Genomic DNA, 21,881 nt, shown 5'->3' with positions numbered 1-21,881 from the left:
CTGCATTGTATGTCTTTTTTTTTTTTTTTTTTTAAGAGTTCATATCTTGTCTGATCAATTTATGACTCAGTTTCCCTCAAGTCAAGGTTTGAAGATAGAATCCAACAAGAAGATTAGATAACAGGAAGTTCAAATGTATCCAAAATTTCTTTCAGCGTCTCCAAGTGTTGTTTGAGAAACACAGCCTCTTTTTACCTGAATTTGAAAGACATGATAGTTGTATAATCAGTTGTGTGCAGATCAGTGTTTACGTGATCCTCTTCAACTCATCAGGAAATATTAAGTAACCATGTTGTTTACAGTATTTGTGTTCAGGATATCAGACACTGTACTCCATTGAAATACCCTGTAAGTCTGTCAATGGAAAGCCAGGCATTCACTTAACTGTTTTTTCTTCTTGTTAGACAAATTCAGACAAATTTGTACTGATATATTTACCTTTAATTTGGAACTGTATTTGTTAAATGTCACAGCTCTAATTTTAAATGTGGGTATCCTGAAACTGGTATTTACACTTTGTTGGCTGTTTGAGTGGAAGTTACTGGTGATAAACGCTGCTTAAACACATAAGTTTTCATTTCTGAGAGGCTAGACTACAACAGTGAGGAAGGAGGCTCCTGCTCAGGCTGCCCTGGTCCAGATCAGCCCTTGAAATCAGACACAGAAAATGACACCAGTCACGCCGGTAAGAGTCTCTTTAAACGTTAGTAACGCTTGATTTTATAGGTCCTTAAAGGATATGTTCACAATTTTCAAGTCTGTCTTAAAACATCAGTCAGAGGCCCATGTGAACACTGAAAGAGGTTTTCCTCACTGTAATCATTCCTCCTGTTCATACTGGCTGTTAAAAGATCCCCTTCAAATGTGTTTTCAATGTAAGTGATGGAGGCCAAAATTTACAGTGTGTTCACAGTCATTTTGTGCAAAAATGCATTTTAAAGTTTATCTTAAGCTAATATGAAGCTTCAGCAGTCCAAATGAGATATTTTTCAACATTTACAGTCTTTTTAGCATCAAATTCCCTCTTTGTGTTTCCCTGCTGATCTGTGGTGGAAGTATAGTAACACAAAGAGGGACTTTGGCACTAAAAAGACTAAATGTTAAAAGATAATTACTTGATTTGACTCATTTGGACAGCTGAAGCTTCATATTAGTGTCTGATAAACTTTTAAATACATTTTTGCACAGAAGGAGGCTTGTGGATTTTGGCTCCCACTTATGTTGTAAGTGCATTATGAAGGATCTTCTAATGTCCAGTAGGAGTAATGATTTTGGCAAGAAAAACCCATTTCAATGTTCATTTGGGCATCTGACTATTGTTTAAGACAGACTTGAAAAACTGTGAACATGTCCTTTAAAACCTCATCATTTTCTCAGATGTTCTTAGAAATGACGTGATGTGGTGTTGAAAGAACCGCTCCGTTTAAACCCCAGTTCATTATTGGTAACTTGCTTCCTCTTACTTGTTGAAGTGAATGCTTGCCTGTAGACAAATATCCAATTTTTACATGTTAAGCTGACCTGCTGAGCACTGACTAAAAGACTCTCTAGGTTACATTAGCAATTAACTGAAAATGAATTAATATTAAGTTAATCAATTGTCTCTATTTTTCCAATGATTTGTTTCAAATTACATAATTATTTCATGCAAACTCATAGGAAATAATTAAAAGAAATTACAGACCATAAAATAAAGCATTACTAAAGGTCATTTTTGCAACATTTGATATAAAACTTTCCCACTTAATTAAGACAGCTGTATCTTTGTGCAACCTGGGATTTATTTCATAATACTATAGACATACTCTTAAGACTTCAATTGACAGGAAATTCCTCAGAGGACACAAGGATGAGGCTACTGTTTATAGACCATCTTTACAAAACTATTATCCAAAAAAGATAAAGTCGTCTGAACTCATTAGGAGTCAAGTAACAACTGTACTAGAAGTATCTGCAGAAAAAACATTGTGTGACTCATAAGTTCCGACTTGTAGCAATGAAAACACTAACAGTGACAATGGTAACGTGATCAGGTGTAACAGGCTGGGATTTCCTACTTGTTATCTGCATAAGTGTTCAAGTTCTGTCACAGTGAGGTGCAACCAAATTCATGGAGGGCTGTGAATTTCCATTTCAAGATCATCACGTAATTTCGCTGTTGACTCGACACAAGGACCTCAACAGCAGAATGAAATAATGTCTTCAGTTAAAATGAAAAACTGTCTGCTCTTTAGCGCTCTGTGACACATGATAGCCCATCCCTGTTCTGTCAGTTCCAGTTGTTGTTATTCCAGTTTATAACGCACCCAAAAACACAACATAAGTTCATTTCTTGCATATCCTGTTTTGTAACATTTAAATGTTTTTGTGACATGAGCAAAAAAAAAAAATCGACATATGAAAACTAGTCTGAGCAAGGTAGTTCATGTTTCTCTTCGTCTCCTCTAAACTCACACAAGAAAGAGACCATGTATAATTATAGCATAGGCGAATGAACTGTCTGTGATACATTCACTGTCCATGAGGAAAATTTCTGTCTTGTTTCAGTAATAAAACAATATAAAAACATTTAAATATCATTGCAATTATATTCTACCACAGTTCAATTTAAAACGCACTATTTCGCAACGCTGTTTTTGCCCTGACTGTTTCTGATCGAAAGCAGTGATGCAATGACATGCTTTCTTAAAGGTAAAGAAATAATACTAGTTTCAAAGAGCTCTCTTAAATAGTGTAAAACGTAGTGTTTGATTCCAGTAGTCAATGTCTGTCAAGTCCAACAAGTGTCAAAAGAAGGTTCAAAAATATCTTGGAACCAGTGTACAAACTATTGTTGAGTGAGGCAGAGCCACTATAGTAGCGCTAGGAGAGTCTTATAGAAGAGATAAGAAGCCATTATCTGTGGAGTCTTGCTGGTCAGATTTTCCACCTCGAGAGCTCTTGCTGGGGTTTGGGGTGGTTGAATACTTTGGGGGGTATCTGATGAAGAGGCGGTCCTCCTCCTTTTTGATCCACCTCAGAAGCTTAGTGATAGCAGTAATGGCACAGGCCTTTGTCACCAGAGGACTAAAGCAGGTGTACAGCTCAAATTTACTTGTGACCTACAGCAGGGACGAAAACAGACATCGTTAGGTGAAGACAACAACAACTGGTCGTCCACATGCACTTAAATATCTGGGTTACAATCGGCTTGATCCAGCCGATTTCTTCAACTTCATGTAACCTTTTTTCCACAGCTAGATTTCTCCTAGAGAACCCTGTAAACAGGTAACCAGACTTCTAGTCAGCTTTTCATAAGTAAACATGTGCTTGACAAAGACTTCACACAGGGAAAGTAACAGCGGAGCATTTGTGCTGTAAAGAAAAGTTGGGCACACACACACACCCAGGAAAATAAAAAATAAAAATAAAAAAAGCAAATTGCGTCACTAGTTAAAATAAGTTTGCAGTGCTTCCAGATTAAATATGTAAACCAGGTTACCATAGTGCATGTAAACGCATTGTCTGGTTACCTGTGTAACCTGATTTCTTGAGTTTACATGTAAAAGTGGGTTAAGTGGTTACTATGTGACTGAAAAGTCTTTAAAAAGGTATATGTAATTATTCCACATTAAAATGTCTAAAAACAACTAGACCTATGTTATATATGTTGTTGAGTTGTGTCCTTACATTATACCAAATGTTTCCAACAATTTTCAAACCCAGAGAAATCTGTAATTTAATCAAAGTAACGGACCGTTTCATTTGGTCCCATGTCAATGGCGTCATACCTCCTCTACCAAAGAGTAAACACGCACAAGATGCATACGGCGGCGCTGTGTTTGTTCGCTACAATGGCGTCAAAGAGTAACTTACACACTTCCAAGATAATAGATCGCCGTTGTGTTTGTTCCACAGAAACTGTTATTCTTGACTTTTATACAGTTTTAAGCCACATTTTCATTATAAATTTAGGTCGCTTTTAACTATATCTTTTAGCCGGAAGAAGGATTTTAGTCATTGGACATCTGGATCTTAAGTGATCACAGAAATAAACTGGGCAAACGTTAGCAGCTGCTCGGCTAACAGCCCGTACCGGACGTCCAGTGGTCGCCAAACATCGTCGGAGAAATATTGATTTTTTAAGTGAAACAGCTTTAAATAGTATTTTTAACGATTTTAATCTTGTTTTGGGGGAGGAGGAGACCTCTGCGGATAATTCGGCTCCCGGGAGAGACCGACCGAACGTCTGGTTCTTACGTTATAAGAGAAATAAACCGAACAGGTGTTAGCAGCAGCTCGGCTAACAGCCCGTACCGGACGTCCGGTCGTTGCCGTACATCGTCGGAGAAACACTGATTTTTTTTTATTTTTTTTTTTAGGTGAAACAGCTTTATTCAGTGTTTTTACCTGTAATCTCCGGGTCCGTTTGTTCTGGAGAGAAGGAGACCTCTGCGGGTAATTCGGCTCCCGGTAAAAACATCCCGAATAATTAACACTGGCGTAATCCTATCCCGGTGAAGCTAGTTATTTAACACATGGATGTATAAAGAGAACTGGATACAGCGTCGGAGACGGGGCCCCGACTTCCCGGTATGAAAGTACCGGGACCTTCCGCATTGTGCGGCCCATAGACCATGGGCACTAGTGACTTTCGCTCGTTCTCTGTATACATCCATGATTTAACAACGAGGACAACAACTCCCATGATCCCTTGCTACTTCACACCGTCATCACACTCCGTCTTTTGTTATTGTTTTGATTGAGAGACCCCTAGCGGCTGAAATGACATATTGTGCGTTTAACTCTATTTAGACAGACCTCTGTCAAGTAATCCACTACACACAAAAACAGTGTTGAGAAGCTGCACAATATAACCTTTTATTCTTCCTGTTAATGTTCTCAATTATTTATTCATTTATCTTTTTTTTATTGTTATCTTTTTAATGTGAAGCACTTTGAGCTGCATTTTGTATGAAAGGTGCTATACGAATAAAGTTCATTACAATTATTATTATAACAATGTCAATGTATCCCTAAACACAGATACATACCCAGGCTAGCAGAGTTTCCCTCTCAGCGACATGGTAGATGAGCTTGAGGGGTCGTGAGGTGCTGTGGATGCGGCTGTGCATATAACGATAAAGATCCAGCAGTCTCATTTTCTCCTCTTCACTGCTGTATGGTGCCTCCATCTCTGGGCTACATGTAGCAACAAATTGGATGTCAGGGTTAGACACAAAAGAAAGCCTTTTCACTTAAAAAAAAAAATATGCAGTGATATGCAGAGACATAACAGAGGGGCTATGATGCTGAATTTTTCCATCTTTATTTCGCAACAGTGAGGAGACGAAATTGCACAGAGCCTAACAAAAGGCAGCTTCAGACATAATTTTAAGTGAGATTTCTTGCTCTTTGTGACATTGTTCTGAACAGTGCTATATTGTATAAATAAAATTATTTTAAGTGTAGCTCGATGATTATTTGTATAATTCCATTTTCAAGGTTTCAACTGGCTGCTGGCTCCTGTAATAGGACACCTCATGCTTTCAGTTCAGCTCATTATGAAATAAGTGAAGTTAAATGGGAGGATTATTAGAAGATCATTTAAATGTCTTTCCATTTTTATTTTTAAGTGTCTTTGTAACTAGTAGGCCTATTTCAGAAACACTGATCTTCTGAGTTACCCAGTGAAATGAACAACATTGTAAACTGTAAACTTCAACAACGCTAAGCTACATTTTTTCTTAAAAGTAAATTGGCTTTCATACTTTCTCCTACACAGGGAATTTATTTTGTGCAAAAGCCTTCAAAGTATTTCTTTTTCCTTGAAATTCTAAGCAGTGAGCCATCATCATCGTCCCATCTTTTTGTAATTTAGAAAATTACAAAAAGATATTAGGCGTTATTATTTAATTTTCTAGTTTAGGTCCACATATCCCTCCTGTAGTTGCGAAGACAATGACACAACACACAAACCTGGTGAATTGAGTGAGCTGGCGGTAGTTGTCTGGCACATCAAAGGGCTTGTACATGAAGTGTCTGAGGTCTGAGACGCCCACCTGGCTCACGCTGTACGACTGGGCTTTAGCGATGAGGCTCAGGGAGTTTTGAGCCACCATGGCCTCCTCTATCTTCCTCTTGCACTCGGCCACAGCGTAGAAAGCTTCCTTGTCTGTTGAGAGCAGCAGCAAACAAACGGTGCATTCTGGAGGGTCCAGGTAAGAAATGTATGCATAAAAGTAACAGTCAGGATTAAAGAGAGGGAGGCAGATGGGAGTCCAGATCTCCCCAGCCTGAAAGGCAGAAGAGGCTCCGATGAGGTTGAGCAGGAGGTGGACGTCAGCGGGCTCCAGCCTGCTGTCCTCGATAACGTTTTTTTCTTGGACGATGGTGAGTAGCTGGTTCTTGGCAATGAGGATGGAGAATACCAGGTTGGGGGTGATCGCTTTCTGCAGGATCTGGCTGAGAGAGTCCCTGAGAGAAGAAGCTAGGGGCAAGCAGTGCACTGCAGCCAGCAGGAAGCTAGGGTCCGAATCCACCAGGTTGAGAAGGCCATCCAGAATCTTCTCCGAGCCCGCCAGTAGTCTCCTCAGGTCGTAGTTTTTCTTGTGTTCAAAGATGCGAGATATGCTGGCCTGGGTGAGCATACTGATGATCTGATAGTACACATAGAGGAGCTCTCCACGCAGCTGCTGCTCAGATTGACGACTGCTCGAGACGCACACCAGCACAAGAGGCCCTTTCTGTAAGAAAACCACGGTGTGCTCCTCTGATGGAAAGAAGAACATTTTTAAGAAAAAGACACGGACAAACATTAAGGATCATATTGATAATAAAGTGAATGTCCACAAACAATAATCAACACTCTGTGCTCAAAAATATTGTGGACGTGAGTGTAAATGTGGTGGACATTTACCAATAAAACACTGAATCAAATAAATACAAAGTGAATGTTAAAAAATACTGTAAATGAAGATATCTCTATGATAAAATAGACATTTTTGTATTGGTGATAAATGATCCAAAATAGATCTATTAGGATTTGATAGATAGGGCTATGCCTCAAATCACTCCTGATTCTCTCTATAGTGCTCTATATTTACTGTACACCATTTTATCTGAGTGTCCAAATTCTAACTGTGTACATTTATGCCCTCAAAAATTCCCACAACAGAATAAAAAAAGAATAGTGTCCATGGCATATGCACTATTGCTAACAAGCCCACAATGCATTTTTATAGATGTGTAAAGTGTCCTAAATCTTAACTTATTAATCACAAGAGTGAACGATGAGTTTCTATTTATATAGAAAGTAGCAGTGAATGAGCCCTGCTCTCACACATGAGTTGAAAATGTTAGATCACCTGTGACATTCACAGTAATGTCACAGAACCTACAGTCTGAAGAAAATAAATAATTATGGATAAAATCTGTCAGATTTGCATCATGACTGATGCCTACTCTCACCTGAATACACTGAGCGGATGATATTATCTCCACTTTGGACAAAAGACACCAGTGCCATCATGACTCCCATTGTAGATGAAAGAGCCTCTTCACTGCCGTACCGGGAATAGATGGGCTTGCCTGCTTCACTAAGCACAAAAACATGCTTTCTGTGCTGCCGCCAGCTTTCAGCTGTCACATCCTCGTCACGATGAGACATAAATGCAGGAGATTCCTGGGTGCCTGCCTCCAACAAAGGAGATGACCTCCCCTTCACACCTAAACCCTGCTCCTCGAGCTTGGCCTTGGCCAGCATTGTAACAACAAACTCCCCAGAGTCATTCTGGTCATTGTCCACGGCATCCTCGGCTCCTCTGTCAGGTGGCTGGGTGGATGCGATGTTCTGACACTCAGGGTTTTCCGTCTCATCGGTGTCTAGCTTTGTTACCTGGTTAGAATGAGGCTCTGCATCCAGACTGGGCTCCTCTGCGGTGATGTCTGAAATGAATGAATCTGCAGGCTCCTCTTTGTTTGCAGTGCCACTGTCGCTTTTCTCCACCGGATCAGGAAACATGTGATTACCCAAAAGGGAGAGAGAAGTCGCCAAGGTGTACACTGAAAACAAAATTAGATCATGAAATGAGTAATGAAAATGAAGACAGGTGAGCTGAAAAATTATTATGGCTTTAATGAACTACATTCATCCCTTCTAACTCTTGATTATTTATTTACCTGGTGGATTGCTCTCAGAGGGAGGATCACAAATCTTCACTCCCTGTGCCTCTCCTTCTTGATGACTGTCTCTCTCCATGATACCATCCCAGTCACTGAAGGTAAAAAGAAAGACAAATAAAACCTCAAAAGTCCAAACTCAAAACATATTCCAGCCATGGTAACTTACTAAGGATAGGTTCACAATTTTTCAAGTCAAGTTTTTCAGTCTTCAAACAACAGTCAAGGGCCCATATGATCACTGAAAGAGGTTTTCCTCACTGTAATCATTCCTCCTGTTCATAATGGCTGTTAAAAGATCCCCTTCAAATGCGCTTTCAGTGTACTTGATGGGGCCAAAATTCACAGTGTGTCCACAAAGTTTGTCTGAAGTTTATCTGAAGCTTATATGAGACATAAAGAAGATATCTGCCACATTTACAGTTTTTCCTTGTTGTGTTTCCTCATACAGTGTTTCCCTCTTGAGCTGCGATGGAAGTATAGTAACAAAAAGAAGGACTTTGGCAGTAATAAGACTGTAACATTGAAAGATATCTACTTGATTTGACTCGTTTGGACAATGCTTCATATTAGCTTCAGATAAACTTTAAAATAAATATTTGCACAGAAGGAGGCTTGTGGATGTTCACAAACATTACATTGTAAGTGCATTATGAAGGGATCTTCTAATGGCCAGTATGAACAGGAGGAATGATTATGGTAAGAAAAACTTATTTCAATGTTTATTTGGGCTCCTGACTGTTGTTTTAAGACAGACTTGGAAAACTGCGAACTCGTCCTTTAAAACCTTGAGACAGACAGCATGCATCTTGAGACTCTCATGAATAGCAGCACTGATACTGGACAAGTCGTCTGGTCACATGATTACAGTGGAAAACTTATAGGGGAGAATTACAAGAGCAGAACAGACTCTTGAATTTACCAGCAGCCTGGCTGATATTACACTACAGATAAAGAACAGTCGGTTGCACGTAGAGGAAAAAAGTAAGTGTTGTTTGACCGCCAGACCTGGCGAGTTAATGTTTGTTAATTAATTAGTCTACATTATCTATTAGGCTAATGTTAGCTTGTCGCCGTCTGGGAAGGTTACTTATCCATCCTCATAATATTTGACAGTAAATTCTGATGCAACTCAGTAAATGTTGACAGTAGTTATGCGGCTAACCTGCTAGCAAGCGACACACACACACACACACAGATCAATTTCATGGCCTCGGCTTAACACTGAGCACGCAAGCTGTCGTGGTCAAATAAAACTAGACAGGTGAGACAAAGAGTAAAACTTACGATTTGTGTACCGTTGAAACGTCGGGTTGTATATCTAATTTGCTACATTGACTTTCATCGGCGGCCCCGGGTTGCAAACAAGCTGTCAGGTATGAGAAGCAGAAAAACAAATTTTCCTCTTACCACAGCAGACATCCGGAATCTCTGATGACATGCTTAGCTGACCAATCAGGCTGCTTGGATGCCGCGGTTGGTCCCGCCCCTCAGGATACGTTCTAAACAAACCGCAACGTGACGTACGCACGTTGCGGGTGTTCCGCTTCAACGAGTGACCGTGTTAATGGTGTGGTTGTCGCGGTCACGGCAGCCGTTGAAATTACGAGCAGAACACGCAGGTGTCCTTGTGAAAGCCTTAAATTCTCTTAAATTGAATGTTGAACACAGTATATGTTCGGCTGGTCGTTTTTGTCTTGCATTATGTAAATGAAAGGGTGTCGTCAACAAGAAGCATTCACCGTTCTTCAGTTGTTTTTCTGAAATTAATCTTTTTCAAATATTAGCTTGTCAAGAGTAGATGTAACGCTGAATCTCGTTCCCACATCGGTGGGTCACAAGTTAAATAGACGTTTGGTTGATCAAACCGGATGGCCACAAAGCTGTATAAAATCCCAAAACAGGCTGTAACTGCACTGCCAATTTATATGGTACGTTTTGTTTCCCGCATTATAAGAAACATTACGAGAGGTGAATGCGTCTTGCTGAGCATAATTTAACTTACGTAAACTATTAGCGTAGATAATAAACAAGTTGAGTATATATTGATTAAAGTCAAATTGATCAGGCTTATACGAGGACAGCTACGTGTTAGTGTTTTCAACGGCTGCTGTCACTGCAAACAATCATGACGAGTCACCAGTTAACACGGTCACTCCTTGAACCAAAACACATGGACACAGTATTGTGAATTGAAAAATACATAAAGTATTTTTGGGGTGTTTTGGTGATTTAATCAAACGTATTGAACACCGTCTCCAATAAATATCTCTGAATTTAATCGCTTTCCATGATCAAACTCGCCATCTTAGCCAAGACAATTTCACAGACAGCCGACGTAGCTACTAGCTAACTTAATTATTGTGTCGGTTTGAGAACAAAACGTTCCGTGATTCGTCGTTAATAAGTAGATGTATAGTAGATACCGAAATACTTTTGTATAGCAATTATTGAACATATAGCTTATCTGAAAAAGAAATGTTAGCATTTTTTGTTGGATCTTCATAGTTGTGAGCTAGCGGGGCTGCGCTACGTAACCTACGTCATCTCCTATTCTTCAACCGCTGACACAAACATCGTAACGGTAGATATGGCGAACAGGATGTGTTATGCTACCTAGCTACATCTAGATTGATGTTTTTATAATTATTCAACGGACTGAAAGTTTTCTCCTTTTATCCCACAATAGCCGGATAAGCTGACACTATGGAGGAACCGTGGGACTTTGAGTTTTTATCCCGCATCGCCGACAGCTGCTTGTCGTTTCTCTCCGAGTTTGTGGACGACTGGCTCGCCAACGACATGAGAGTCTCCATATTCAAAATCTTATTAAGCTGGTTAATTTTTAGTCTCATCGCGATTCATTTTGCATGGAAGGTCTACGGGGATACAGTGAACGATATGTATTATCGACAAGGTGAGTTCTTTTTTTTGTCCTTTTCTGTATCGCTTGCTAATCCAGTTACTTCATTAACTGTGTGTTTTGATGTTCAGGGACTGGACAAAACGGAGGCACACCTGATACTGTACCTCACCTGAGTGGATGGTAGGTGTCAGAGCATGTAATAGGTAGCCCACCCTGCTAACACTGTCTGCTATATATTTTAATTCTCTCTCTCTTTTTTAAATAATTGTAAATACTTTATTACATACTCTTACCGGAGCTAGAGCTCGAAGAAGCCAAGTCTGACTAGTTTTGAGATCAGTGTTTTATAGCCTGAAATATGATTGAGTTAAAATCTTTAATTGTTGAGTAAGACTGCCTCTGGTTGCAAAGTTGAATTGATAGTGTGAATATGTTCTCTCATCTAAACCAGCAGGGCTGCAATCAGCGCTTATTTTCATTATTAGATCAGATTAGATTCAACTTGTCATTGAACAAGTACTTAACATCAAGATGCAGTTGGCATCTAACCAGAGTGCAATTTAGGCATAAAGTGCTGATGTGCATGATATAAATTACTACGAGCAGTTTAAAAGATGAATAAGATGTAGATATACAGATCTACACTTGTGCAGTGATGCAGTGTTATAGAAAGTGATGCTATAGTGAGTGAATAGTTCATCATTATTGATTAATCTGCTGATTATTTTCATCACTCTTTCACAAAGCCCAAGATACAACCAAAAATGTCTTGTTCTGTCCTTACTAATCCACAGCCCAAAGAAGTCAAGTTTACTATCACAGATAGTAAGAAAATATTCACATTTAAGAAGCTGGAACCAGAGAATTTTTAGCATTTTTCTTAAACAATTCTTTAAAACGATAAATTGACTATCAGAATTGTTGCAGATTAATTTTCTGTCAATCAACTAACCGTTGCAGTTCTAAATACCAATATGTGGTGGTGGGGTAAAAGGTGAATCAAAGCTATTTTGTCATGCTTCAGTTGTACTATAGTACTATTTTGTAATGTCATTTTGTCGTTGCAGGGAAAGCACAGCAGGAGACACCCTGAAGACTCATCGAGATTGACAGGACAATGGTCTTCAGATTTTATCCAAGTGCAAGCTGGACAGTTAACATCTCCCAGAGACACTGAATGCACCCTCAAGTTTACTTAAAGAAAAAGCATCATCATCAATGCATTCTGGATGGACAAACTTACTGACAGCTGTTCTTAGAAATACCCATTGTCACTTTTCATGCATGCCAACAGTGTCATACAGGTATCTGCATAATTGACCTCATAGCATCTGTGAGATATTTATTGTGACCTGTCAACACTGGTCTTTGAGCAGAAGTTTATTCTGCATACCTGAATTTTTCATTTTGGCTTCATGGTCTACGTTCTCTCCATATCTTGCAAGACGTTACAAATATGAAACATATTGGGTTTGCTTTCTGTTTTGATAACAGACATAAAACTCTCCGTGCTGAGACCATGAGCAACGAAAAAATATGGACTTGATTTGAATGGTGCACACATGAGCATGTGATCAAATGTTTACCGGGAAGGTTAAATTGCATCAGCAGGGGTATGTGCTACATGGTGAGTGCTGTGCATGTGCCTAGTTATGATTAGAAAGATTATTTGTGGTGAACAAGGTAATTTTTATCACTGCTATTTTATAAATGATGCATTTGGTCTGTTGAAAGACAAATCCAGGAAAAGCAGCACATCTTACATCTTTCCATGAAGTTTTATGTTTAAGGAGCATTGTGTGCTCTTAATGGAAGATACAGAGTGCCTGTCAAAAGAACAACCCCATTAGGGTCCCACCCCCATCCTTTGAACTTTATTCAGTAATTCTAACAGAATCACAGCAAACTTCTGTGTCAAAGTGAAAACAAATCTCAATTACAAATATAGACAAAAAGTGATTAAGCACACAATCATTTTCAGCCCATTTACTATAACACGCCAAAAGTTGAATGCAAATCTCCTGTGTGTAATAGTAATGAAGGTTGAACTGTGGCGCAGTGGTTATCACTGTAACCGTCACTGTGGTCGTTGAGAATGGAGACACTGCAGATAACAGCTTTTGCCTCGATACTTCACCCGTTGTAGATTTATGGCTACTGAAAAAAAAAAAAACTAACAAAAACTACTAACTTGAACAACTCTTCTAACAATATAACAACACTGTTGTAATGGTAAAGGCAAATCTGTACAGAATACAATGTACTGCAGTGTGCATTTATGAAAATGTTTATTGATGTACATAATCCTTATCAAATGATCTTGAGACGAAATGATCTACATATTTCAGGTACCTGAAAGTATGGCAGCAAAGCTAGAAGTTTATACCTCTGTGCTAATAACTTGATTGATATTAAATTTGTTTGTTGTACTGAAAAATACAGTTTTCATTTATGTCTCATTGGTAGAGCTGTGTTAAAAATGATTTAAGTCGCTGTTAAAATCATTCATGCTGATAACAACCCTGTCATGCTCCTTGTGGTAGTTAGGATTTAATATTGCAACACAAATCCTGCTTTCATTTAGGTTTACGATGACTTCTAGAGATATGGGCGTAAAATGTCTGTGTGGTGGCGGTAAAACCAAGTCTTACTGTACAATATCAAGTCAGATAGAGTACTTTATTTGTCGAGATCCACTGGATTTACATCATGTTGTGAGAATGAGTTTATCTTATGTTAATAGGAATTGGTGGAATAAGCAGCATGTGCACATCCATCACATTGGTGCAGGTTAAGCCAGGTGAAAGTAAACGCTGCCCAGAGGAAAGACGTGTGAAAAAAGTGAAAGAATCATTGTTGGTAAGGAAGTTGTTGATGTCCAGCCCCTGTGCTTGGGCTTCTTCATACAACCCTCCATCAGTGATGGCTCCTGCTGCCTCAGTCGGTCCATCTTGACCATCAGTTCCACCACTCAGAAAGACAGGACCCTTAGGCGGGAGCTCCAGACCTCTGAGCTCTAGTCCCACTCGTAGAGCCAGCTCCTGGTTTCGACCACCTCGACCTTTGCCTGTCAGCTCCACAGTCGGCTCGCCCCCGGCTAAAAGACACGTGGCACCCCATCCTTCTGTTCGCCCCTCACCCAGGACCTGCATGGTACGGCACAGGTCCCAGCTCTCTACACCAACCTCAGGCCCCAGCCTCAGCACCTCAGCAGCAATCTCAGGAGGAGGCTCCTCACGAGAACAGGCAAAGCGGGCCAGGAGGCCGTAAAGTCGGGAGACCGACCTTACATCACCACACACTCCTGGTGACAGCACAACAGGGCGGAAACCTAGCTCTCGTACCCGGCGACCTGCACACTTGAGGGCAACGCTGTTGGAGCCGATCACGACATTGCGAACATGTTCTGCCTTATCGCTTTCATCCTTATTCTCCTCCCACCGGGGACTCGATCTCCCAAGGACCTCCTTTACCGAGGCTGGTACAGAGTTCAACAACTTGTAACGCTCAAGAACTGACAGAACTTCCTCAGGCCACACGTCGCTCCGAACTGTAGGGCCGCTAGCTATCAAGTCCAGTGGATCTCCAATCACGTCGGACAGTATCAGTGCAACCACCTGTGAAGAAGCAATGAGAGGAGTGATATTCAAAGTATAATGCTGGAATGAGTTCACCTGTACAATAAAAAGCTGTTTTAAAATATGTTACCTGTGCTGGGTGAGCACAATGTGCGAGTCCTCCACCCTTTAACAAAGAAAGGGCACGACGCACAGTGTTCAGCTCCTGAATGGTCGCACCGGCAGCTGCAAGTTTGCGGGTAACCTCAAATTTCTCTTGCAACGAGACTGGAGGGATGGGTGCAGGTAATAGCGCAGAGCCCCCACCTAGACAGTTTCACCGCCTTGTGTTAGAGATTTACATTTTAAGAAAGATCTTGTAAAAGATAAACAAGAAAAAAAATATTTTACCTGATATCAGTACAAGCAGCAAGTCTTTCTCCGTCAGTTCGCTGGCTAACTGGGCGATTCCTTCAGCTGCCTTCTGGGCGTCAGCGTCAGGCAGGTTGTGTTTAGCTCCCTCCATTACTTTGATGCGACTGTTTTCTTTTAACAACAGATGGCTGCGATGAGAGTGAGAAATGTTATTATGCTTAATCTTATTTTCTGTGGAAGTTGTTTACATCTTAAGACTTTTGCTTACTCTTTCCCATGCTGCTGCAATGTCTGCTGAATCCCATGTGGAACGCTTATGACCCCCTTCACCAAGTGATCCCCAATAATCCTCTCTGCCTCGGCAGCCATACCCAGTACAGCTTTTCCAAAGCCCACCAAATGCAGGTTGTGTTTGAGTGTGAATTTGTGACCATCGATGATGAATGAGTCGTCCTTGCGCTCTATACTCTGTCGCACTACAGTGTCTGGCTGCACAGCCTCCACCGCTGCTGCAAACACCTTGCGTGCCCGCGAGTCCAATGACATTTTACACAGCGTTGGTTTCCTCCTCCCCACAAGGGCCAGAAAAGGCTGAGGCCGGAAGAGAGAAAGAACACGTGCCATGGACAGTTTAGTGGGTCCGAGCAGCAACTGCCTGAGGGAAAAGCAAGTCATAGTTTGAGACACCTTAGTGTGGAAAAAAATGAATATAGTCAGCAAAAAAGCACATTATTTTAAAAAGAACACATGGAGGATATGAACAGAGAGAAAAGGTCAGCTGTTCTACAGTTACACTAATATCTGTCATGTAAGTCATGTAATGAATCAGATGGTTACTAAACTGATTAACTGATTATTAAATTATACATTATTGTTCTATCTGGACTCCTCCAAAGAACACTTGACTCAAAATCCAATATATTATGACATTTTGTGTTGTTGGAAGTAATGTTATATGATGCAGTGTTGAAAATATAAATTGATTCAAGCTGCACTGAAAAGAGACGCAGACTGAAGATTAAAATGCAAGCAACTCTTTCAATAAAGTTAAAAATATTCAGTTCCTGAGGGTTGAATCCAGCCCAAAAGCAATTTTCTCTGGCTGCAAGAAATTTATACTTAATAGTAATATTGTACTTTAACTATAAGTTGGAGAGAGCTTGCACTGATTGGTGGCTCAGATAAAATCTTGCCCATAAACCTGAGGACTATTTTGTTCATGTGTTGCCTGCTTGCTTGATTTTAAGTGCTCAAAAGAAAGTTAACACACCATAGTTTTTTTGTGTTCATATAAACCAAAATCTTACATACATAATTACAATTATCACTCAAAGTCTGTTACACATATACCTGTAAAACTGTCTTGTGAGGCTGCCTACCTGTGAAGGTTGTAAATTGGATATAAAGCCTGTGGATTCCTGAGGAAGCCTGTTTTGTGTGCTCCGGTTTAGTAGTCAGGGAGTGGAGCAGAAATCTGACCAGAGACTAAAAGGAGTTGTGTACCTTGTGTGTAATGATTGACTTGAATGTACCACAGGACACATCAAAGCACTGATCAACAAGCACTGGTGTTTGTCTCTTAAGTTGTTGTATTTTTTGCTACCAACAAAGAAGGCTCAGTGATACCAGGAGTTAGTTCAGCGTGGGTATAACATTAAACACAGTGGTGAAATTCATGAGCACAATATCTGACAGACTTTGGAGCCATTAATAGTCTGGCACAGATCAAACAGTACACAACTGAAAGCTGGTTTATACTGAATTCATGTGCACACTGGCTGCATTTCTTGTTTTCTCTGAGCTGTGAAGATCTGTTTTAACAAACTAAACATGGGCTCAATGAGGCGTATAAGCCTGACTGTGCTTTGTTTGTTAATGTTTATCAATGAGAGCTGAGAGCATTACTCTAACTAGTAGAAATGACAGACAAGCAAGTAAATTTTATGTTACATTTTGGTACTGAAGACTCACTCATCACCACTTGAGTATTTTCATATAATCATTCTTGTTGGAAAGATGTCTTTTTGGTATATTTTGTCTATAAGCAGTACCATGTGCAGTATAATGCAACAGTATGACAGTTTATCAGGAGGCTGTTGCATATGGACACTGTTAGTATCTGATGCTATATAATGCAATACAGACAAACTTTTTTAAAATTAGATTATTTAGAATAAACAATCAGAGTAAAAACATCTTAAAGGTAACAATGTAAATTAACAGATCAGTCTCTTAACAGTTTACGAGAGGTGGATAAAATGATAATACATACTGTAACATATAAATTTGTCAAACATCACATATCTTTGGTCTTACCATTTATAATGTATGTATTAGGCAAAGCAGGGCTACTTCATGGCAATAATGGATATAATCCACTAGTTGAGCCAAAAGTAGATATTCCAGTCTGGTTATATTAACAATTTCTCAATTGATTTTACTATATCATCATATATATCAATATAGTGATAAATTACATGCTGTATATCATGATAGATGATTTGATCTATATCATTCCTATAGCCCACAATTGGTCAAATCTGGAATATTTGAAAAAAAAAAAGTGCTATTTAAAGACAAATAACACAAATAGAACTATGTTTTTTGTTTTAAGTGTTAGTGTGGGTCAGTGTGGGGCATGACAGATAATATTTCTTTCATCTATAAAAAAAACCCCATCAGATATTACAGATATACAGACACAGCTGTTAATATTTCAAGTTAAGTTATCAGTTCGTCCTGAATGAGTTATTATCTGGAGAAAGGCCCAATTATGTTTTCATCTTTTACTCTCTCCAAGCAACTTTGACACTGAACAAACCACACACGGCGACATGTTGACAATTAAAGTTGGTCCATACCTCAGACTTTCCTCTCTGCGAGGTCTCTGTTCCTGTTATTTTCTCCTTCACTTCTGCGTCCATTTTGCTGGCAGCAGTAAAACCTAGAAGGTGTCAGAACAAGAGAGTAGACACACAAACACACAAACATACAAACACACGGACCACAAACACGCTGCTGCCGTGTTGTGACAGAAAGTGCTGGGCCGGAGGAACAGCTGCTAACACGGTTTCACCTGTTTGATTTAGGAAAACTGACCCGATCAAAGGGAGGGACAGAGAAACTGATTGGGACTAGTCGGTAAACAAAACTCTCAAACAAAAAATAATATAATCGTACGCTCAACCCGAGTTTGAAGTGGGATAATCTCGCTGTGTTTTCATCATTCCAGTTGTTTACTTTGCTATCATGGTTGTATTAATAACAATATTATAAGCGACGGTTGCTGTGAACTACCTTCTTCTTCTTCTCTCGGTTTACTGGCGGATAGCAAACGTTTTAAGGTAAATACCGCCCCCTACTGTACAAGAGCCTCTGACGTCATCTCTTCTTCTTCGTGTAGTTTTATTGGTGGTCGGCAAACAGCTTTCAGTTGCATTACCGCCACCCACTGATCTGGAGTGTGGACTAAAGATGTACTTTCTCTCTAATATTTCAACCAAACAAAGAATCACAATCAAAATAATGAACAAAATATTACACAATTAAATAAATAAATAAAAAGGAACTAAATAAAAATAAATAAACAACTACTAATATTTCTCAGATTCTATTCACTAATCTTGTTGATCTTTAATACTCTAGTAGGAGTTTCCAGCACTTGACACCTGAAGGTAACATCATGTCATTTTATCCATTTTATTTCTTAAATTCTACCCACCAACCTTGTGTCACTTAATGAAAGTGAAGAGTGCCCTCCTGGTGACTCTCACCCCCTATCCCTCTCCTTCTGTTCCCAGTATCCCCATCAGATTCCACTCCCATCCCGCCTCTTATCGTGTAACCTTTGTCTTTCCGCTTCATACATGGTACAATGCAATATGATATGTTCAATGTTCAATGTACATGATGACATGATTCTAGGGGCGCTGTCGAGCCATTTTGCCCCGCCTTTTTGCGAGACCCATAAAATATTAAATTTTTCACCACTTCTGATGTATCTGCAAAGTTTAACAACTTTTCGTGCATGTTTAGGCCCTCAAAAATGTGTTTGTTTTGGAAGAATAATAGAGAAGAAAAATAATAATTCCTTCAGATCCAATAGGGCCTTTGCACCGCTTGGTGCTTGGGCCCTAACAAGAAAGAATAAATTAATAAGCAATCTCAAAAAAACAAAAGGCATTCCACAATAATCAGGCAATTGTATTTAGGCTATACCGCCAATGGTTCCACAGTCTAGATGAGAACCTGGCGGAGCTCATTTCAGGTTTGGTCAAAGCTGAAACAATATCATTAACGGAATCAGATAATCTGCACATACATCTATATATAAGATTTCGTATTACAGCAGAGCAGGTGGGTACTCCAACATTAACAAACATTTGGTTTGCGCTGCAGCTTCTTGGAGCTTTAAGCAGCAGCCTCATACTGTCATTATAAGCCACTGTGAGTCTCTGTATGCTGCCTTTTCTGTAGCACCTGTGGTGGTGCTACAGAAAAGTTCCTTGTTATGACCAACTTTTGTATTTCGAGATACCCCCTTCCTTTCTGGTCTTCCTCTCACCTTTTCTGCCCTATCTCCATTCCTTTCCTCTTAATCACTGCTTTTCCTTCTCCTTCTTCCTTTTGCAAAGCCCTTTTTGCTAGTTTATCAGCACACTCATTCCCTTCCAACCCTTCATGTGCTGGTACCCAACAGAACTGTACAAAGTTCAATGAGTGAATCTTCTCTGACAGTTGTGTGTCTGTTATCTGCTGTGCACACATGGAATAAAACTGCAGCTATCGAAATAATTATAAAATCATGTGTTTTTTTCCTTTCAACTTTATTGTTATTTATTCACAACACACACAAGTAATACACAAATAAAGGAAAACACACAAAGCAAACAGTCAAACAAATCCAAAAGGGCATAAAACAACATAAAAGGTACAGGAATAGAATAATATATTGAAAAAACAAAACGAACAACAACAACAACAAAAAAAAAACAAGAAATAAGAGAGCTGAAGACAATAAATAAGTAAATAAAATAAATAAAGATTACATGTATACATAAGTGAGTTCTGAGTGCTGAGACAGTTGTAAGGCACTTTTGTGGTTTTTCATGTGGCTTATAGACTGCAGGAGACTTTGAATTTCTGTGAGGAAAGGCAGCAAACTAGGTGGGGATTTAGAAAATTTGCACCTGTGGATACAAAATTTAGCCATGAAAATATATATTTGACAAATATATATGTACTGAAAGGAACTGTTCCTGTGTCGGGAAAATATAATAACATCATATAAAGTAAAAGTATAAGGCTCATCAGTGAAGCTGAAAATACGGGTTGCAAGTTTTTGCCAAAAGATTTGTACCACATCACAGTGACAGAAAAGATGAGGAATACATAATTTCTGGTGATTACAAAAAGTGCAAAGATCTGCAATGTCCATGTATTTTGCAACAAAGACATATATGTACATATGTAGAATTTTAAAATGTATTTTCTTGACCTTTTTAGAAATAGGATATTTATAAGGTAGAGGCCAGGTTTTATCCCAACTTATGTTATCAATGATCAAAGCCCAATAGAATTTACCTTTTGGAACAATTTTCTCTTGGTTGTGAAGAATTTCATGTATAAATTAATTGCTACATTTCTTATCAGTTAGTTGAACACCTCCTAAGAGCTTTTTAGTCTAAATAGTGAAAGATCCCTTCCAGACATGTAAGACATATAAAAATACTCTTCTTTTTCCACAAAAAAGTAGCCTACAATAACCATGTTAAAATCTTTAAAAGGGCATCTACACTTCTCTCTCAGTAAAAATTCCAGAGTCTATGAATATGCAAATATATTTCACTTAAAATGTTTAACTACTTCATAGAAGATATAGAGATATAGTTAGTTCTCAGTGTTTGTGCACTGGAGGCTTCAAGTTTCCACAACACACCTGTGTTAGTTGAATATTGGACCAGGATTTGTTTCCAAACTAGTTCTGATGTCACAAATAATGCTCGTAGGCCTACACTCCTTAAATCTGGATTTTCAGTGAGCACAGACCAACTTTCCACTTTCAGCAGATGAATGTGTAAACAGCCTTCTAGTGTCAAACTCTGCACATACATCATTCTGCACAGTGAGGCTCAAATGTTTAACTGTAGGAACAAGACAGGGGCGACCCATGACATAGGCGACATAGGTGTTTGCCTAGGGTACCTCACGGGGGCGCTGCAAGATAAAGTTGTTTGTTTGTTTTTTTATAAGTGAACTATTATAGGAGTCTGGCCACCAGAATGTTATATTAAAAAATGAAGTGGTGTTTAGTGTTTAGGGTTGGGAGGGAGCCAAATCTAAAATCTCGCCTAGGGCTCCAACACTGTCAGGGCTGGCCCAAGAACAAGAAAAAAAAAACATATTTTTGAGTGGAGGGGGACTTTAATGTTTCCCCAGAGCTAAGATGGGATTTAACAAGATGTAACAGACCACAAGGAACAGCTTTAATGACTGAATTAAATTGTCTAAGAGGAATGGGGAATTGAAATATCGTGTGGTTTCTGACCAATGCGCGTCAAGACCTACTATTTGAAATAATGGGAATACAGTCACGAGTAATAAAACAAGGCACCGTGGTTACACTTATTTGGGTTCCTGTGCGCACACATTATGGGTAATGAAAGACTGGATAAACTAGCCAAACAAGCTGTTAGAAAAGAAAACATAAAAACCATAATTAAACTTTCAAAATCAGAGGGAAATAGTATTGCATAGAAGAAAATCAGTTAAGAGTGGCAGCAGCACAGGGATCAGGAGACGGGAGGAAGACAACTACATGCAATACAAAATAGAGTGGGTATTGAGAGAAGGAAGATAGGGAAAGATATAGAAAAGAGGACATATTAAAGACCAGAGTAGAAAAGGACACAGTAACTTCAACA

The 21,881-nt window shown here is 39.3% G+C and overlaps 3 protein-coding genes across 8 annotated transcripts; 1 reads left to right on the top strand and 2 right to left on the bottom strand.

Moving 5' to 3' along the window:
- Positions 1 to 1,761: 1,761 nt before the first annotated feature.
- On the bottom strand, positions 1,762 to 9,774 carry mon1bb (MON1 secretory trafficking family member Bb). Of its 2 annotated transcripts, none has more exons than XM_042405909.1 (6): positions 9,571 to 9,774; positions 8,161 to 8,255; positions 7,450 to 8,043; positions 5,959 to 6,751; positions 5,034 to 5,181; positions 1,762 to 3,101 (listed from the first exon to the last, which is right to left on the bottom strand). In XM_042405909.1, the coding sequence occupies exons 2-6, from the start codon at positions 8,237 to 8,239 to the stop codon at positions 2,874 to 2,876; spliced, it is 1,842 nt and encodes a 613-aa protein (XP_042261843.1). In that variant the 5' UTR covers positions 8,240 to 8,255; positions 9,571 to 9,774; the 3' UTR covers positions 1,762 to 2,873. The 2 variants fall into 2 exon arrangements, with proteins under 2 accessions (XP_042261843.1, XP_042261842.1); XM_042405908.1 differs by lacking the exon at positions 9,571 to 9,774 and adding an exon at positions 9,448 to 9,564.
- Positions 9,061 to 12,493, top strand: tcta (T cell leukemia translocation altered). 3 transcript variants are annotated; one of them, XM_042405916.1, is made up of 4 exons: positions 9,061 to 9,144; positions 10,850 to 11,077; positions 11,155 to 11,206; positions 12,094 to 12,493. In XM_042405916.1, the coding sequence occupies exons 2-4, from the start codon at positions 10,867 to 10,869 to the stop codon at positions 12,134 to 12,136; spliced, it is 306 nt and encodes a 101-aa protein (XP_042261850.1). In that variant the 5' UTR covers positions 9,061 to 9,144; positions 10,850 to 10,866; the 3' UTR covers positions 12,137 to 12,493. The 3 variants fall into 3 exon arrangements, with proteins under 3 accessions (XP_042261850.1, XP_042261849.1, XP_042261848.1); XM_042405915.1 differs by lacking the exon at positions 9,061 to 9,144 and adding an exon at positions 9,793 to 10,091; XM_042405914.1 differs by lacking the exon at positions 9,061 to 9,144 and adding an exon at positions 10,111 to 10,744.
- A 1,193-nt stretch (positions 12,494 to 13,686) lies between these two features.
- Positions 13,687 to 18,249, bottom strand: glyctk (glycerate kinase). Of its 3 annotated transcripts, none has more exons than XM_042405911.1 (6): positions 18,035 to 18,249; positions 17,820 to 17,902; positions 15,227 to 15,613; positions 14,995 to 15,146; positions 14,735 to 14,910; positions 13,687 to 14,643 (listed from the first exon to the last, which is right to left on the bottom strand). In XM_042405911.1, exons 3-6 carry the CDS (start codon positions 15,580 to 15,582, stop codon positions 13,753 to 13,755), a joined length of 1,575 nt encoding a protein of 524 aa, XP_042261845.1. In that variant the 5' UTR covers positions 15,583 to 15,613; positions 17,820 to 17,902; positions 18,035 to 18,249; the 3' UTR covers positions 13,687 to 13,752. The 3 variants fall into 3 exon arrangements, with proteins under 3 accessions (XP_042261845.1, XP_042261846.1, XP_042261847.1); XM_042405912.1 differs by having other exon boundaries at positions 18,058 to 18,249; XM_042405913.1 differs by having other exon boundaries at positions 18,139 to 18,249.
- Between the last annotated feature and the right edge of the window lie 3,632 nt (positions 18,250 to 21,881).

The sequence above is a fragment of the Thunnus maccoyii genome, chromosome 3 (assembly GCF_910596095.1).
Source record: "Thunnus maccoyii chromosome 3, fThuMac1.1, whole genome shotgun sequence".
NCBI lineage: Eukaryota > Metazoa > Chordata > Actinopteri > Scombriformes > Scombridae > Thunnus > Thunnus maccoyii.
The sequence above is the reverse complement of the archived record's forward strand: the minus strand, read 5'-3'. Positions and strand labels throughout refer to the sequence as shown.

What these genes read in the sequence shown, in the direction of transcription:
- tcta (XM_042405916.1), top strand. Translation starts at nt 10,867, where the DNA reads ATGGAGGAACCGTGGGACTTTGAGTTTTTATCCCGCATCGCCGACAGC. An exon ending in CGATATGTATTATCGACAAG is followed by an intron (nt 11,078 to 11,154) that starts GTGAGTTCTTTT and finishes TTTGATGTTCAG; the next exon opens with GGACTGGACAAAACGGAGGC. An exon ending in GTACCTCACCTGAGTGGATG is followed by an intron (nt 11,207 to 12,093) that starts GTAGGTGTCAGA and finishes TTGTCGTTGCAG; the next exon opens with GGAAAGCACAGCAGGAGACA.
- mon1bb (XM_042405909.1), bottom strand. Translation starts at nt 8,239, where the DNA reads ATGGAGAGAGACAGTCATCAAGAAGGAGAGGCACAGGGAGTGAAGATT. An exon ending in CTCTGAGAGCAATCCACCAG is followed by an intron (nt 8,044 to 8,160) that starts GTAAATAAATAA and finishes TTTTGTTTTCAG; the next exon opens with TGTACACCTTGGCGACTTCT. An exon ending in GGGAAACTCTGCTAGCCTGG is followed by an intron (nt 3,102 to 5,033) that starts GTATGTATCTGT and finishes TCCCTGCTGTAG; the next exon opens with GTCACAAGTAAATTTGAGCT.
- glyctk (XM_042405911.1), bottom strand. Translation starts at nt 15,582, where the DNA reads ATGGCACGTGTTCTTTCTCTCTTCCGGCCTCAGCCTTTTCTGGCCCTT. An exon ending in TTGCAGCAGCATGGGAAAGA is followed by an intron (nt 15,147 to 15,226) that starts GTAAGCAAAAGT and finishes CTCTCATCGCAG; the next exon opens with CCATCTGTTGTTAAAAGAAA. An exon ending in ATTGTGCTCACCCAGCACAG is followed by an intron (nt 14,644 to 14,734) that starts GTAACATATTTT and finishes GCTTCTTCACAG; the next exon opens with GTGGTTGCACTGATACTGTC.